The sequence below is a fragment of the Heteronotia binoei genome, chromosome 15, assembly GCF_032191835.1.
Source record: "Heteronotia binoei isolate CCM8104 ecotype False Entrance Well chromosome 15, APGP_CSIRO_Hbin_v1, whole genome shotgun sequence".
In the NCBI taxonomy this organism is placed as follows: Eukaryota; Metazoa; Chordata; class Lepidosauria; order Squamata; family Gekkonidae; genus Heteronotia; species Heteronotia binoei.
Window position 1 is genome coordinate 24,223,244 of NC_083237.1, and position 18,370 is coordinate 24,241,613.

Below are 18,370 nucleotides of genomic sequence, written 5' to 3' on the forward strand. Positions count from 1 at the left end.
CTTTAAAAAGTTTATATCTCTGCTACCTAATCATAAATAGGTACACACATGGTCTGACCCAACACAGGCCGGCCCGACAAAGTCTCATTTATGTCAGATCCGTCCCCCCTAACAAATCAGTTTGACACCCCTGTGATAGAGGTTTGTAAAATTACCAGGGTTTTTTTTTTGTAGCAGGAACTCCTTTGCATATTAGGCCACACCCCCTGATGTAGCCAATCCTCCAAGAGCTTACAGTAGGCCCTATAAGAAGAACCCTGTAAGCTCTTGGAGAATTGGCTACGTCAGGGGTGTGTGGCCTAATTTTCAAATGATTCCTGCTACAAAAAAAGCCCTGAAAATTACACATGGACCAGGAAAAGAGTATAAAGGGGGTATTTTCTCCCTCCTCCTTATTACTTCAATTTGGGGCCACCCAATGAAGGTGACCAGCAATATGTACAGGTTGGAGCAAAGGGAATACTTATTTACGCAATTACATTCACTGCCGGTACCTCCTCTGGAGTAAACAGACAAGGACATTCTCCTCTTGTGTCTTAGCTACTGGGTAGAGCGGTTTGTCTTCCTAAGGAGTACCTTTTGCTTCTGAAAAGTGCCAGACTCCTGTCACCAAAGAAACAGAGGCATCAGCAACCAAATGTGGTGGGTCTGTAACTACCAAATTTAATGTGTTTCAAGGCAAGCTGAGATTGGGCAGAGCAGGCGTGTGTGATTCCAAGAGAAGGAACAGAAGCCCTCCCCCCCCGCCCCCGCCACCCCTCCAATGGAGGTTAGACCAAGGGGCTGGCTCTGTGCCCCAGTGAATCGGCATTTGCCAAAGCATTTTCTCTGATCAAAAAACAGGTTTTCGAAATCAACCATGGTAGTTTGAACCTGAAAGTCTGCAGATTATGCTCACCCCTATTTTTTGGTCTTTATAACCCAAAATCTTTAACCCCCACCCCACCCCAATGTGTGCTATTTTACCATCCCGCGTTATTGCAGAACTTTTTTGTTTGCAGGACTGAATCGTATACCTACAATGGTTTTGCAAGGGAGGTTTTTTAATAGGTCCTACATGGATAGAATCTACCCTTGTAGCCTTTAACAGCATTGATACATCTAGAATGCAGATTTTTTCAGATTATGAGGGATTACTATATTAATCCTTTGTTCAACCAGTCGTCCCCTGGAAACCCTGGCTCTTTTGCTCAGTGATAACGATCGTAAAATTCCTCTAGCAATCGTGAAATTTGTCTCAGTCCTTTTAGCCCTTGCATTAAAACAAAATAAGAAATAAATGTCTTCTGCTGCTGAGATTCTTGAATCAATGAGCATCTAAGGGTACAAAAGGGAAAAGGAAGGAGAGTGGGTATTTGAGACTAATTGCTTTACAGCCCAATCCAGACATATGTGGCGGGTGGCCACTCGGGTGTGGGTGGATCTATGGCGCCGCTCGTTGGCTTCCAAAGGGAAGACGGTACGCCATGCTGGGAGAGGGAAGAGGGGCCTGACGAGCAAGAGAGAACCCGTCGCCATGGTGATTCCACCTAGGCGCACACTATTGGACCGCTGCTGAGGCGGGGGTGGGGGAGGCACAGGTTCAGGCGGGACCATGGGATTGGCCAGCCCATTGCACATGACCGGGCGAAGGGGCGGAAAGCCCGCATCTGAGAGGCAGTCAATCCCCCCACTCTCTCCTGTTGTCAGAGACTCTGCCAATGGCAGGCTGGCGACCAGGGGTATGTGCGGACAAGCAGGAAGTGCCAAGTGCAGGAGTTCCCTGTCCTAGACAGCGGCTGGAATGTGTGTCTGGGAGCGGCCAGACCAAGTCCAGAAGACACCACCACCACCACCCGGAGCCCCCCCTCCTGATGTTGCCCTGCTGCCGCCCCCTGCTATGTGCAAGGAACACCTCCCTTGGGGGCCGTAGAACTCAAAGTGCGAGCCGCTGGGCATGCATCCATTTCAGCAACCCCCCCGCAAGTGCCCAGCGCACAGCAGTCCTGTGCGGTCGAGTAGGCCGTCAGCCCGATCAGGCTGAGGGGCGGGCACTCCCCCTCCCCTGTCCAGCCATGCAGGGGGCAGCGTGGCAGCTCATAGCCCATTCCCCGCCCCCAAGAACCAAGTCTGCCCACCCTCCCAAGCACTCCCTTGGAGAGGCCACAGACAGAGGGGGGGTTGCCCTGGGAATGTGCAGCATATGCCAAGCAGGAGAGACAACAGAGGGCACAACTCAGACTTTATTTTTCTGGAACAGAGTGCAGCAATTTCCCTGGTGTGTGCTGGGCAGTCTCGCTGTGGGCAGGGCTCCGCTCTGAGCAGCAGGCAGAAGCAGCTGAGGGAGTTGTGGGGTGGTGGAGCGGCACATGAAGAAGCCTCTGTGTTGGAGTCCCACCTGCAAAATGGAGACAGATCAAGAGCACCTGCAGGCGCGGCGGCTGGAAGCGCAGGCTGCGTTTCAGTTGGGCACTCTCTTAAAGCGACAGTCTCTGACCCACCTTCCTGCAATGGGGCAGCTGCCACACACACATGCCCCATGCCCCGCCAGGGGTTGGGAACGCGGCAGAGGACAGACCAGGGGAAGGGAGCAGGTGGCAGCACAGGGGAGCGAGGTCAGCAGATGCCCCCTGCCGGAGCCCACTGCCTAGTTCAAATGCCAGAGACGCTCGCACACTGAGCAGTCGAACTTATCCAGTTCCAGACAGTGGAACTTATCCAGCCATGGGTGACAGTTCTCGCATGTAGAGCCTCCGGGAGCCCGGAACCTGTGGAGACCTGGAAACAAGAGCAGTTAGCCCCAGGGGAGAGACCTCTCTGCTGGGGAGGGGGCTCATCAGCCCGAGTTGCAAGGGGATTTGCGAGGCAATCACGCCACTCCCTAACAGGTTTCCAAGCTTTCGCAGTGGCGGAGCCGACCTTTGTTTTTGGTGCCCTATGGGGCACACCGCCGTTTTTGCGGAGGTAAAGTTGCACCTCTCGGGGGGGGGGGGCATGTCATGGGCCAAACTGCTCAGGAATCTGCCTAAGCCTGGCCACGCCCCCAACTCCACCCCCTCCTCTGCCTGAACGCCGCGCTCCGCCTCACTTCCGCCCACGCTCGGGCGCAGCCCTCAGGTGCCGCTGCCCTTGGGCAGAGTGGTTTTCGGGCAGCTCCCTGCCCACAGAACTCCCCTCCGCTGTGGCAGCGCCAGTCGTAAGTCGGCGCAAACCTTTCCTGCGCCCAAGTAGCGGCTCGTCTGCTCCCAAAAGACTCCCCCCCCCCTCTGGATTGCACTATTAACTGCCTTGGATCTCCTCTCGTGCTTGCCCTGTTTAGATATAAACAAATGCATTTTAGTTGCTGACTTTGCCAGTTCACAAGCTTCCTTGTTAAAAAAAATATGCAATGTATTATTAGGAAACTTGGATCTGATCAATTGGTTCTTCTCCTCCTGGGAAATCAGAATCATTTTTTAGATTGCTATGGCACAAACTGGTTTCCATCTGCCCTCCAGGTAGAGCTGTTTCAGAGGGAATCAGCCCTGAATGAGGACTTTTTTTTTCTTCCTTTTCAGAGTTTATTGTGTCGTCTCCTCACAAAAATGTCTGCCTGCCGGCTTGGAAAAGTGATCCCCAAGACAAGCATCCTGTTCTTGTGTGACATGCAGGAGAAATTCCGACCAAACATCAGCTACTTCCCTCAGATTGTATCTGTCGCGGCTCGAATGTTGAAGGTATAAGACACGCAGGGGGGCTGTGCTTTTGGGAATAGGGCGGAGGGCAGATCCAGAATACTGGAGGGAAGAGAGTCTGTTACGACATTCACAGGAATTATTAGTTAATTAAAATTGAATCAGGGGTATTTTGTGTCTCAGTGTTCCCTCTAAACTGAGTTAGTGTGAGGTAGTTCACAGTTTTTTAGCCTCCAGCTCTTATAGCTCAGGAAAAATGGCCCCAGAGCAAACTAATTTATGCAGTAGCTCACAACTTTAATGCCAGTAGCTCATGAAGTAGAATTTTTGCACACAAGACTCCACAGCTTAGAGGGAACATCCTGGCAATTGTGTAGAGGTGCAGAGCCAATTGCCTGACTACTCTGGTTAAGTAGAACAAACTGAAACTGAACCCTGACAAAGCAGAGGTAATTCTGGTTTGGAAAATGGAAGTCTTGAAGGATATTGTGCTTCCCACTTTCAGTGGGATTCAGTGACGGTTGAAAGCCATGAGCTTATACTGGACCCAGGGTTACTGCTGGAGAACCACTGCAAAAAAAAAAAAAGCTTTCTTCAAACTTAGTTAAGCCACCTAGATCCATGCCACAGTAATACCAAGACTAGACTACTGTAATGCATGCCACATAGGTCTCCCCTTGAAGTCAACTCAGAGGTTGGTGCAGAATGTTACAGCTTGGTTATTATCAGAAGCTAAAGCATGCAAGTTACACCTGTTCTGGAGTCACTCCATTGGCTGCCCATCAGTTCACTTCAAGGTTTTAGCCATCATCTATGAAGTCCTTTGTGGTCTTGGACTGTCGTATCTGCAGGACCACCTCTCTTCCTATGCTTTGCCGTGACAACTTTGCTCATCTGAGCTGGACCTTCTGCAGGTACCACCCTGTAAATTGTCAGAATCAGGGCTTTTTTTTGTAGCAGGAACTCTTTTGCATATTAGGCCACACCCCTCTTATGTAGCCAATCCTACCAAGAGTTTACAGGGCTCTTCTTACAGGGCCTACTGTAAGCTCTTGGAGGATTAGCTACATCAGGGGTATGTGGCCTAATATGCAAAGGAGTTCCTGCTACAAAAAAAGCCCTGGGCAAGATCAGCCATCAACTGAACATGTGGATTATCTGTTGGGGCCCCCACCCTGTGGAATGACCTGCCTAAGGAGGTCAGGATGGCTTCCACACTTTAGGCATTCTGTAAACAACATAAAACAGAAATGTTCAGGAGAACATGTTTGTAAATGTGGTCGGGCTATGTTAGAATGGTTCAGGAGATGTTTCAAAGAAGGCAACAGGTCTATGGACTTTACCTCTGTGTATGATATGTGTTATCTGTTGCTGCATACATTATCTTGTTCTTAGGGCACTGTATTTCTGTTTACGTAATGCCATTTACTGCTTCATTACCTGTCATGTCATATAGTTATTTATATATTACCCTGTTTTTGTCCCCAGGGGGACCCACAATCTCTTATAACATTCTTCCCTCCTTCCCGTCTCACCCAGACCTGGCCATAGTAATCCATGCAACTGTCACCTCCAGATTAGACTGCTGTAACTCACTCTACGAAGGGCTACTCTTGAGACTGACCCATAAACTCCAACTGGTCCACAATGCGGCAGTGCCAGGTCCTTACCAGGACCCTACAAATGGCATGCATTCGACAAGTGCTGGACAAGCTGCACTGGCTTTCAACCGAGTACTGGATCTGGTTCAAAGTGGTGATAACCTTTAAGGCCTTAAATGGTCTAGGACCAACATACATTTGGGACTGCCTCTCCTGGTGTAAAGAAGAACTTGCTGGTGGTCCCTGGCCCAAGAGACAGGGCTTTAGTTGCCCTGGTGGAACTCTCTGCCGAGTTAACACCTGTGCCCTGTGGGAGCTAGTGCAATTCTACAGAACCTGCAAGGCAGAGATGTTCTACCAGGCATTTGGTTGAGGACAGCGATGGTTTCCATCAGTCTGGTGCTCCTATCTTTCTGCCTCCCACCCACAGGGCAGTGGCTCCATCAGTGACCTTAACTTCATCTTGTTAGGTGTTGTGTTTTGTTGGATTTTACTATTTTTATTGTTAATTTATGTATGCATATTTGTATTACTGTGTGCCGCCTTGAGCCTTGTTTCCCAGGGAAGGGTGGTCTAAAAATTGAACCTAATAAATAAAGTAAACAATAACCCTGTGAAGTAGGTCAGGCTGAGAGCATGTGACTGGCCCAAAGTTGCCCAGCAAGCATCCAGGTTAGAGTGTGGATTCAAACCTGGGTCTTCCAAATCGTAGTCTGACAGCAGGCTGGGTCTCAGTCAGAACACTTTGTTCTGATTTCTGCCATCCCATCCTGATTACATCTCTTATTCGATGTCTCATCCTTTATATTGCATTGACCTCTGTGTAATTCACCTCAGTTCTCAGGGAGAAAAGTGGGCTATAAATAAAGTTGATTACTATAATATTAAAATCATCTTCCAATGTATTGGGGGGTTTATTTGGCATGGATGCTGTCCAACAGGTGCCTATAGTAAGTGGAGTCTTGTGAGCAAAAATTCTACTTTGTGAGCTACTGGCATTAAAGTTGTGAGCTACTGCATAAACTAGTTTGCTCCGGGGCTATCCCTCCTGTGCTAAGAAAAATGTGTGAACTGGAGGCTAAAAAACTGTAAGCTAGCTCATGCTAACTCAGAGGGAACATTGCTTACAATTGTTGCATCAGAATCTATACACATCTGTAAGAATCATATTATTTTCCGTGCTGGAAGGCAGTCTGGGTGCCTAGCAGATGCTTTTACCATTTGCTACAAAAACTGGCAAAATGATTTGACAAGAGAAGGGTTAGAACTGAAGAAAAATGACATTGGTACTGGAGAAAGTTGAAAGCTATCGATAGCCCTGACCTCTGTGAATTTGTCTACTCCCCTTTTAAAGCCTTATACGTTGGCAGCTGTGACCATACCCTGTGGCGGTGAGTTCCACAGTTTAACTGTGCACTCTGTGAAGAAACACTTCCTTTTTTCTGTCCTGAATCTCCCACCTGTCAGCTCTCCCCACACCAGGCATAACTTTATGGACTTCTATCATGTCTCCCTTTCTCGTCTTTTTTCTAAGCTTAATTGCCCAAAGCATTTTAGTAGGCCTCTTAGGGCAGCCACTCTAGCCCTCTGATCATTTTGGAGTACCTTGTGGGCCGGCCTCAACTGCTGTAGCAGGACTCCTTTGCATATTAGGCCACACACCCCTGATGTAACCAATCCTCCAAGAGCCTACTGTAAGCTCAGGGGGTAGGCTTTCCAACCCCCCCGCCCTGGTGGGGGACCCCTGAATTTGCAGCCTTCTCCCCTGCTCTCCAAAAATCTGGAAGCGGGGGGGGACGGTGCTTCCCCCTCACAGCGCCCTGCTGCCACAGCAACACCAGCACCGCCACCACCAGCGCCGCCGGCCCAGGCACAGGCACAGGCAGCAGCCGCCATTTCTACAGGCTGCCTGAGAAGAGCAGCAGAGGGTCTCCTCTCCCTCCGTCCCACCAGGCCCCAGTCACTCTGCAATTCATCCTCCAGTATGAACTACAGACTCCAGCATTCTGCGTGACTTTAAGGCACGCCGGTCTATCTTGCGCTGTCGTAATCCACTTCGGACCACACACCCCAGCCTTCCTTGTGCCAACCCACCCTTATCCCCTGCCTAGATGCATTCTGGGACTCGTAGTTCTGCGCTTCCCGACGAAGTTTCTCTCTTCTGTCGCCCATGAGGGAGGAAAAGTTTCCACACTCCTGTCACTTGCCGGGCCAGGCAGTTGCTAAGGGCAACCACGCGCCGACCAATAGCAAAGGCGCTCTCCAGAGCGGAAGGCGCGAAGAGCAGCGCGACGGGCCAATGGCACGCTTGGCAGGGGCCTTAAGGGCGGAGCGCGAGTCTCCTTGAGCCTCGTGCTGCTTTGCAGCGTAGTCGGGTGCTGCAGGTGACCGACCGACTGACCTCGGGGCGATGGGAGGCGGCAGTAGCGCTTCGCGGAGAGTCACCTTTGAGGCGGACGAGAACGACAACGTGACGGTGGTGAAGGGTGTGCGGGTGAGCAGTGGGGAGGCTCCCCTTCAGCACCTCCTGTCCCCTTTGGGTTGCCAGTCCCCAGGTGGGGGCAGGGGATCCCCCGGTTTGGACCCCCCCCCCCGCTTCAGGGTCATCAGAAAGTGGGGGGGGGGAGGGAAAGGTCTGCTGGCCACTCATTATTCCCTATGGAGACTGATTCCCATAGGGTATAATGGAGAAGGATCTGTGGGTGTCTGGGGCTCTGGAGGGCTGTTTTTTGAGGTAGAGGCACCACATTTGCAGCATAGCATCCGATGGCTCTCCCCAAAATACCCTCCAGGTTTCAAAAGGATTGGACCGGTGGGTCTAATTCTAGGAGCCCCCAAAGAAGGTGTCCCTATCCTTCATTATTTCCAATGGAAGGAAGGCACTTAAAATGATGTACGGTCCCTTTAAATGTGATGGCTAGAACTCCCTTTGTAGTTCAATCATGTTTGTCACACCCTTGCTTCTGACTCCACCCCCAAAGTCCCCAGATATTTCTTGAATTGGACTTGGCAACCCTATCCAGGAGGATTGGCTACATCAGGGGTGTGTGGCCATTGTGTCTCTGACTGTGGATATGGGTAAGGGAAGGAATCCTGTGCTACCATCAGCTCTTTGGAGATGGGATCAGAATGGAAGATAGACAGGTATATCGCTTGCTAGTTCTAGAAAGCTGCTTGTCTCTAACTGTGTCCCCAAGACCTACAAGTCTTAGCCGTCCCATAGCAGCACCACAGCTGGGCACAGGGGGGCAGTATAATATCGATTTCTGAAAATAACACATGCTTCCTGCTATCTATGAAGCCTGCTTCCCACTCTCCGAAAGTCAAGAATCCTGCTTCCTCTCAGACAAGTCTCGCTCTCTCCTCCTCTTGCAGGTCGCCAAAGCTCTTGAAATCCCAACGGTGGTGACTGAACAATACCCCAAAGGTCTAGGCCCAACAGTGCCGGAGCTGGGTGCAGAAGGACTTCGGAAATACTCCAAGACGTGTTTCAGCATGCTCATCCCTGAGGTGGAGAAAGAGATGGCGGCTGTCCCCAGCCTGAAGTCTGTGCTGCTGTGTGGCATTGAGACACAGGCCTGCATCATGGTAGGGGCCGAGAGGCCTGCCACTGGGACTGGGGGGGTGGGGTACAAGGCCTGAGGCCAGGGAAGATGGGCCCATGGCTTTGCCTGGTGAGTCAGCTGCAGAGAAGCCCCACAGCTCTGGCCCTTTATTGAGTGTCCCCATTCCCCACCCCCCAAGCCAGTAGGAGGCCTTAATGGGCACCCTGGGCTTGATCAATATTTCCACATTCTTGAAAACCTAGAACAAGGGTGGCTAAGCTTGTTTAACGTAAGAGCCACATAGAATGATTGTCAGATGTCTGGGAGCCACAAGGAAGGCAGTCAGGCAAATAGATGGGGAGAGAGGTGGAAAGAAAGCAACTTTAACTTTAAAAGCATTTTCCAAACCGCCAGCTGGCTTGGCTTGGAGAACTGGTTTAAAGAGAGAAATGCCTTCTCCAAGACAGGGCAGTGGGGGCTTTGAGAGCCACACAATATGTGTAAAAGAGCCACCTGTGGCTCCCAAACTGCAGTTTGGCCACCCCTGACCTAGAAAATAAGGCACTTTCAATTTTACTTCTTCTTGTTGTCCCCTCAGACTGGAAAGGAGGAAGGAAGCCACAGTAATTGCATTCACCCCTGGGCCTTAAGATGTGGGAAATGTCTCGCTCTGGGCGCCACCAAATGCACAGAAGTCAGGAGGGGGTGAGTGGCCATAAAGGCCCCTTGTGAGTGGAAAGAGAGAGAGAGACCTGGCTTGTCTGGGCAGCCGCTACTCCTGCCAGAGGGTGGATCACAGCAGGAGCAAAGTCAGGGTCCCGCTCCTTTCTTCTTTGGGCACAACACAACCCTTCCTTTCTCTGCACACAGAGCACAGCGCTGGATGTGATGGAACGAGGACTGGATGTTCATGTTGTGGTGGACGCCTGCTCCTCTCGCAGGTAACTAGTGGGGCAGAAAGGGTTCAGTGTCTGGGGCTGCAGGAGTGCTGCCTTTCTTCCTTCTTTCTGTCCATCAATGTTGTCTTTCATTTCCCTCTCTGCCTCCTTATTGCAGCCAGGTGGACAGGCTTGTGGCCTTGTCTCGGTTACGTCAGAGCGGGGCTTTCCTTACGACCAGCGAAGGCCTTATCCTGCAGCTTGTCAGAGATTCGGCACACCCCTGTTTCCGAGAGGTAATTCTCTGGTCTGCCTTGGAGACCTGGGTCTGCCCCCCAAACCCTCCGAATTTTCTATAACATGTAGCAAAGTCTGGCAGCCTCATACATACAGACTTCTGCAAGCATTTTTCCCAAGATAACCGGGGGGGGGGGGGGGGGTTGAGCAGGGATGCAGTTCTGGCTGGCTTTGCATCAGGGGTGTGGCCTAATAGTCAAATTAGTTCCTGCCAGGCTTTTTTTACAAAAAAAGCCCTGAGGATAACATTCCTTTGTGTCATGGGAGCATCTGGGTTGCTTTTCATTGCTGTGGGTTGAGGACAAGGGAAAGAGCCCACAGTGTAAAATCGGAGTATTTTTACTTTCTTTTTACTTTAATCCTAGCAAGCTTACAAATTGGGGGCCTGTTAACACACTGGAACTTCTCACTTCTCAGGTGAGATTTCCTCAATGATTTTGAGTTCCCCGAGTATGAAGAAACACCTGCCTTGTCAGTGGAGGGCCTGTTTTGGGATTTTATGATTGGCACACTCCACCCACTTATTATTAGATATTGTATTAGATAAAGCGATGTGCTGGGAGGTTGTGAGGAATTACGGGGGAGAGAGGTCCCCTCCTCTGGGATTCTGTAAGATCTCAGGGCTTGAGCAGGGCAACTTCCCCATCTCCTCCCTCCAATAAATAACAATTTGGACGAGGAGAATAAATGATTGAGGAAATCTCACCTGATCCCAAACCTCCAGGACACTATAAAGTTTTTAAAGGCTTGAGCAAACTAATTACCTCATCCCACTCCCCCCCTTTCGTTTGACTAACCCCTCAATTTGTTATGCCCCCCAGAGGGGGGTGAGCATACTCTCTTCTCATGGTACTGGAAGTTTGGGGGAAGAGGGAGAATTTTTCTTACTGACAAAGTAACGTTTTTGTGTACAGGTAGGGAGTTCCCTGCCCCATGGGCAGAAACTTCTGTGTTGTCATTACGGGGCTCTGTTTCACCCCACCAATTGCATTCAACCACCAACTATGAGAGCCAGTTTGGTGTAGTGGTTAAGTGCGTGGATGGACTTTTATCTGGGAGCACCGGGTTTGATTCCCCACTCCTCCACTTGTACGTGCTGGAATGTCCTTGGGTCAGCCATAGCTCTGGCAGAGGTTGTCCTTGAAAAGGCAGCTTTTGGAAGAGCTCTCTCAGCCCCACCCACCTCAACAGGATGTCTGTTGTGGGGGAGGAAGATAAAGGAGATTGTGAGTCACTCTGTGATTCGGAGTGGAGGATGGGATATATATCCAATATCATCATCTTCTTCTTTGCTACTAGAGAGAACACTTTGGGGTCACTATCTGTGAAGGATCACAGGGAGGAGAAATAACTGGGGAAATTGCTCCCTGCTAGCCTTACGGATACTAACGTTTACAGCTTCATCCCCCCTGCTGCCATTCAGGGATGCCAATCTCCAGGTGGGGCCTGACAATCTCACACTAAGTTTGGTGTAGTGGCTAAGTGTGCGGACTCTTATCTAGGAGAACCGGGTTTGATTCCTCACTCCTCCACTTGCTGCTGCTGGAATGGCCTTGGGTTAGCCATAGTTCTGGTAAAGGTTGTCCTTGAAAGAGCAGCTGCTGTGAGAGCTCTCTCAGCCCCACCCACTTCACGGGGTGTCTGTTGTGGGGGAAGAAGATAAAGGAGATTGTAAGCCACTTTGAATCTCTAATTCAGAGAGAAGGGCGGGGTATAAATCTGCAGTCTTCTTCACTATTCCAGCAGACTTCTCAATAACAGATATCAGTTCCTCTGGAGAAAAGGGCTACTTTGGAGGGTAGGCTCTGTGGCTTTATTCTCCACTGAAGACCCTCCCCAATTCCTGCCGTCCTCAGGCTCCACCCCCAAAATCTCCGGGAATTCCCCAACTGAAAGCTAGTAGCCCTTCCAAATGTTCAGCCTTCATCCGTGTTCCATGTTGGCTTGTTACCTAGTCCAGGGAGGGGATGGGGGTACAGTCATACTGTTCTGCACATCTTTGAGTTCCCCGAGTATGAAGAAACACCTGCCTTGTCAGTGGAGGGCCTGTTTTGGGATTTTATGATTGGCACACTCCACCCACTTATTATTAGATATTGTATTAGATAAAGCGATGTGCTGGGAGGTTGTGAGGAATTACGGGGGAGAGAGACAGGGTTTGGAAACGGGTCCCCTCCTCCGGGATTCCGTAAGATCTCAGGGCTTGAGCAGAGCAACTTCCCCATCTCCTCCCTCCAATAAATAACTCTCAACCAGGGCTGGATTAACAAATAGGCCAGATAGGCACCGGCCTAAGGGCCCTCACGCCTTTAGGGGTCCTGGGCTTGCTTTCCCTCCTGCCCTGGTTTTCCCTGGTTGTTGTTGTTTGTTTTGTGTAATAAAACTGGTTTATTAAAATTGTTGGTTGGTAAAATTAAAAACGTATTAGGAGATAATTTGCGAGGGGCTCCCAAGATTTCAACTGCCTAGGGGCCTCCAAAGGGTTTAATCTGGCACTGCTCTCAACTGGTTATATCCCTGCTCGTTTCTCACCAGCATTTGCTTGTGGGGTGGGGGCAACAAAAGTTATGTTTTTTCTGCACGTTTAGGGAATCTCTCCACTGTGTAAAAAGGCCTATGTCTCTGTGGTAGGCCTGTCCTCCCCTCCTCTTGTGCTTGGCATGTGGATCAGCTGCTTTACTGTTAAATGCGGCAATAAAATAATGAAACTGAGGGCGGGCACTTCTCGTGATGGACTGAATTCTCTCACAAACTTGCAGTGACCCGAGAAGGACTCACAGTGGTAATTAGTGGGATTTGGCAGAAACATCCAGGCTTTTTGTACACAGAAGGTAAAGATTGCAGATAACAGCTGGGAAGGCCTGTCTGCTCTGCTCTAGGGAGAGCTATGGCTGAACTTGCAAGTGTTCCTCTGGGCTCCTAGGGTTTGTTAACATCTGCGAGGAGTGATTCGGAAGCTGAAGGGGGTTCTGAAAAATGCACACACACACACACACACCCCCCGCAAGATCAGGCATTCCTGACACCTCCCCTTTAGTACATGAACAAGTTGATCGAGTTTTGCAAGTAATTAGTGAAACAATTTTTAATTGTCTGCTTAATCTGGAAACAAATGTGTGTGTGTGGGTGGGGGGGACCCATCTTGCTTCTTGTTAAAGTAGGCAATTGCAAACCCCTGGGCAGCAGATGCTTTCTTAGAAGAGGCACCCTTCTGATCTCCGCACACAAACAAATTCTTCTTCCGTAGAGGTGCCTGCTATGGTAAATGTGGGTATCATCTGAAAACAAAGAAAATAAGCTTTCCCCCTCAGATGTACTACTTTTTGTGTGCAAGTCTATGCAGATGAAATGGGTGGTTTTTAAACAGAGGCTAAATCGCCATCTGATAGTAATGCTGATTCTGTGAACTTAGGCAGATCATGAGAAGGAGGGCAGGAAGGGTTGCATCCGTGCTTAGTTCTCGTGGCTCTTTCTTACATACCCAGGGAAATGCTGTTTGCCACTTTGAGGTCAGGCAGCAATTTTTCTCCAGGCCGGTTCTTGTTATTGTTGTTTGCCATCTTCTGGGCTTGGAGCAGGGGTCACTGGGGTATGTGTAGTGGTGAGGTACTTGTGAGCTTCCTGCATTGTGCAGGGGGCTGGACTAGATGACCCTGGAGATCTGTTCCAACTATGATTGTTTAATCCATGGAAAGTATTTAGAGTCAGTTACAGATCCCTGAGCCTAAGGTGGGGGAAGACAGAATTTGAGGCTAAAGGAAGAGGTGAACGGGAGCAAATGGAGTTTCAGACATTCTGACATTCCAATGAACCTCTCCAGTAGTGCATGGCAAATTCAGGAACAACAGATACTTCAGATCATGTAAATACCTGCCAGCTATTTAAGCTCACTTCTGGAAAAATTGCAGCTGATGCCCAGGGAGCTCAGAGTAGCATGTGCATTTTTCCAACCCCCTTTTATCCTCATCATAACAACCCTGTAAGGTAGATCATGTTAAGAGAGCAACTGGCTGAAGTTCATCCAGTCACGGCAAAGTGAGGATCTGAACCTGGGCCTCACCCTGGTGTGATAACTTGTGCCGTCTCTCTCTCTTTTTCAGATCCAGAAACTGATTATGGACCCTGTCCCAGACAGTGGCCTCCTTCCCTTCCTGACAGCACCAAGCCCCCAGTTTTGACCTAGGTCAACTGCTCTGGGAAGATGGCTCCCTTCCTTGAAAGCATCCTCATCCTTTGGTTCCTCCAGCCAGTGCCTCCTTTTGGGTAGGAAGGGAAGGAATCGAGAGTAGGAGCTGTGCATGTTGTTTTATTTTTTGAACAGGAAGATGCTGGAGTCGAAGCCAGCCTGAAAACCCTGCCTTCTAATTCCAGTCACCTGGGGCCTTTATGTGGGGTTTCAATGTAAGGGATTGCTTTGTATACCGTCAGGATTTTTTTTTTGCATGATCTTATCTGTGACCTGCTGTTTTTAAGTATCTCCAGGTCTCACCCTTATGTGAGAGGAAGGAGGCTTTCTATAAAGAAGGGAAGATGCCATCAAGAACATTATTGGTGTCTTCTGACAAATTTGTACATTTCTCTGGCATGAAGCTGTATGTAGAGGAAAGGGGTTTTGATTTTGTAGCAGCTCCCAGATTCTTCAACCAGAGAATACCTAAACTTCACAATCAGAATAAATGATTTTGGTTGACTGGGCAGGCACTTTCTTTTTTACAGGCTTCATTTTGGGCAGCTCACAGGAGGCGGAGCTCCAGAACCTCTAAATTTTATCGTGCTCTTTCTTTCTTAACCCCCCACCCAAATCCCCTGTGAGAATTTTGCTGAACTCTTAAGATTTGACAAACTTTCTTATATTTTCCTCCCACAAAAAATGGGAAAATAAAACATATAAAGCAGACAGATGGAAATCTTCATCATGCCACTATGGCCACATAGGAGAAAGTAATTTAAAAAGTATGATGGGAGTAAGGTTTTATTATGACTATTGTAATTCAGGAAACATTTTAAGATAGATGCTGAGCTGATGTAATTTAACAAAGCAGGAGTCAAAGGTGAACTTGACTCCCGCTTTGTTAAATTACATCAGCTCAGCATCTATCTTAAAATGTTTAAGACCAACCAATTTTTATTTAGAACGTAAGCTTTCGTGTGCTCTTAAGCACATGTCATCAGACGAATCCAGCACAGTGAGCAAAGCCATACATAGCTGAGCAAAGCCATACATAGCTGGTAGGCAGTGACCCAGAATGCAACATAGAAAGAAAGCTTACGTTCTAAATAAAAATTGGTTGGTCTTAAAGGTGCAACTTGACTCCTGCTCTGTTCAGCTGCTTCAGACCAACACAGCTACCTGCTTGGATCTATCTGGTGTAATTTAGTACACCTTCCGGTGATGTCAGGGGAGGGTGGGATATAAATTTGATAAAATAAATGTCAGGGGTGCATGGCATATGCAAGTGAATTGTGCTAATGAGCTCCAGCACCTCTTTTTCTACTAAATGACCCCTGCTTGTTTACATTTTGTGTTCACTTGGGTAGTGCTATGGTTGGATGCTCAGGAATTAGAATCCTTTTCCCACACACATTTGGTTACAGATTTAGGAAAAGAGCATTGAAAGGTTGGTGGTTAGAAGGAAAGAAGGCGTGTGAGTTGCTGAGAAGAAGGAACTGAGCATGGCAAAGGAACAACAGGGACCTGGCCAGAGGTCCTCCACTGTGACCTGTAAAAGCTTCCACCTAATACTCTTTACTGAATTCCTAACTAGACTCACAGCCATGAGGGTTAGCAATTTGGTTTTGGGGGAGAGCAAGGAACTGGTGTTGCATAGCAGCTGAGAGGACACGTTGTGGCCCAGAGGGTATAAATCTTGCCCCTGCCACAAGCACTTTAGGGTTTTAGGAAAGCCATTCTCTCTTGGTCTCATCCTGCCCCCATCTCTAGCAAGATGGTACTGGGTTATCTCACAGGCTTGTTGTGAGAGCTATGGTATGTTGTCTTATGTGAACCACTTGGAACACAAAGTGAATTCAGACAAATGTTACATATTATTAAGTCCTCAGGATTCCAGAACATCAGCCAGTTTCTGCACTGATGTTCTTCCTGTTCCACACTGTGTGGCCTAAAGGCACGTGAGTGTGCTGCGGCAGACCCACACTGCAGGGACACGAAGGCCAGAGGCTCTCCCTCTTTGTTTAATTCTTTCATTTGTACCACACTCTTCTCCCTCGTGGGATGCAGAGCAGCTTAAAGCATTCTCCCCTTCTCCATTCCCACACAACAGCCCGGCGAGGCAAGTTAGACTGCAAGCTTCAAGGCAGTCCAGGGAATCAAACATGGTTTCTCAAATCTGAGTCTGGCCAGACTGTGGCTCAGGAACCACATGTGGCTCTTTGGCACATGTTGTGTGGCTCTTGAAGCCCCCCCTGCCCTATTGGCAGGCAGCTTGGAGAAGGCATTTAAAGTTAAAGTTGCTTTCTTTCTTCCTCATCTATTTCCTTCCTTCCAACTGTCAAACATCTGATGCTCATGTCTTATAGCTCTCAAACATCTGACATTTATTAAGATTGGCCACCCCTGCTCTAACCATTATACAATGTTGTTGTTGCCCCTTTCCCTCAGCAATTTCATTAGGGTTGCTAAGTCCAACTCAAGAAATATCTGGGGACTTTAGAGCCAGGAGCATGGTTGTGATCAAGACCTTTTTGGCAGAAAAATCCCAGCAGGAATTCATTTGCATATTAGGCCACACCCCCTGACACCACCATTGTTTGATGCAGGGCTTTTTATAGAAAATCCCAGCAGGAACTCATTTGCATGTTAGGCCACACTCTCTGAGATCAAGCCAGCCAGAACTGTGTTCCTCTGCATTCCTTCTCAAAAAAAAAAAAGCCCTGGCTGTGATAAGCATGACTGAATGCTGAAGTGAGTTCTGGCCATTCCATTTGAAGAGACCATGTTCCTTTTAAATGCCTTCCCTCCATTGGAAGTAATGGAGAATGGGGGCACCTTCTTTGGGGCCTCATAGAATTGGATCTCCTGGTCTAATTATTTTAAAACTTGGGGAGTTTTCTGAGAGGCACCAGATGCTATACTGAAAATTTGGTGCCTCTACCTCAAAAAACAGGCCCTCCTGAGACTACCAATTGATCGATTTTCCATTATACCCCATGGGGATTGGTCCATAGGGTATAATGGATCGTCCAGCAGCTGTTCCTACCCCCACCCCACGTTTTGATAGCCCTGAAGTGGGGGAGGGCCTCCAAACCAGGAGATCCCCTGCCCCCAACTGGGGATTGGCAACCCTAATTTCATTCAAGAGGTATACTGCCTTTGAACATGCTCAGATGCTATTCCTAAGAAACACAGATGGACTGAGCCTCTTTTTAAAAACGATTTAAGCCTGCACCCCTCACCACAGCCCAGGAGTTCCATAAGGTTAATTGCATAAGTCATTTCTTTTTTTCTCACCTGGCCAATAGTCTGCAAGTGAACCCCTTCATCTGTTAGTTTCTGTTATGCAGCCATTAAAGATGGGAGAGCAGACCAGGCCCTTTTGTGTTTTCATCCTTCTCCCATCTCCCTGGTCCTTTGGGATTGCTAGACCTAAATTCTCAGGGGGGGGGTTGTGAACTATTTTAAGAGCTGTATGGAATAAGGACAATTGCAGAGTATGCAGCTTTTCCCACTGCAGCACGGAGATGGGGGGAAATCTGCCCTTGGCAGAAGAATCCCTTCCCACGTGGTGCGCAAGAGACAGCTCTGCACCCAGTAGCCCCAGTCTGAGGACAGATTTGGAAAAAGAATGTACTTCTTTCAATTCTGCATTATTCTAGGAGAGGCTTAGTACAGTACAATGGTTAGAATCCAGACCAGGGCTGTGGAGACCTGAATTCAAATCCTTACTCTGTCGTGAGGCTTACTGGGTGACCTTGGACCAGCCCTTTGCCTTAACTAGCTCCCAAGGATTATTGTAAGGAGAGGAGAACACCCCCTCACCACCTTGTGTCACCCTGATGGCCTGACAAAAGTGGCAGCTATCTTTTTGGGCTTCAGGTGAGCGTTCCCTTTCTAGCCCTGTGACCACATACATTAGGCTCAGTAAGAGCCTGCATTGGTTCTGAACATTTTACTGTTAAGAGTAGTACTATGTGGGATCAGGCTGAAGGCTGTATCCGAAAGAGCCATATAATGGAAAGGAAAGGAGTAGCACAGGAATCATTTCTGGCAAAGAGAGCGTAGCTGCTCCGTTATGTTGCTGAAATGAATATGCCCCTTTCTTGTAGGCACCTTCTGTATATGCTGATGATGTGACTTTTCATAGTGAGACAAGGCTATAGGGTTTAATCCTTTGGATTTCTATGCATTGTTTTGGTGAGAATTTGCTCTGGGAGGGAAA

At 48.7% G+C, this 18,370-nt stretch overlaps 1 protein-coding gene across 2 annotated transcripts in view; it reads left to right on the top strand.

Annotated features, from left to right (window-relative positions):
* Positions 1 to 14,669, top strand: part of ISOC2 (isochorismatase domain containing 2) — a 39,895-nt gene extending 25,226 nt beyond the window's left edge. For both annotated transcript variants that reach the window (XM_060255292.1, XM_060255294.1), the window contains exons 2-6: positions 3,539 to 3,695; positions 8,630 to 8,842; positions 9,670 to 9,740; positions 9,856 to 9,973; positions 14,075 to 14,669. In XM_060255292.1, coding sequence (XP_060111275.1) covers positions 3,564 to 3,695; positions 8,630 to 8,842; positions 9,670 to 9,740; positions 9,856 to 9,973; positions 14,075 to 14,152 — 612 coding nt within the window. In that variant the 5' untranslated portion in view covers positions 3,539 to 3,563 and the 3' untranslated portion in view covers positions 14,153 to 14,669. The remainder of the gene's footprint in view (positions 1 to 3,538; positions 3,696 to 8,629; positions 8,843 to 9,669; positions 9,741 to 9,855; positions 9,974 to 14,074) is intronic.
* The last annotated feature ends 3,701 nt before the right edge of the window (positions 14,670 to 18,370 follow it).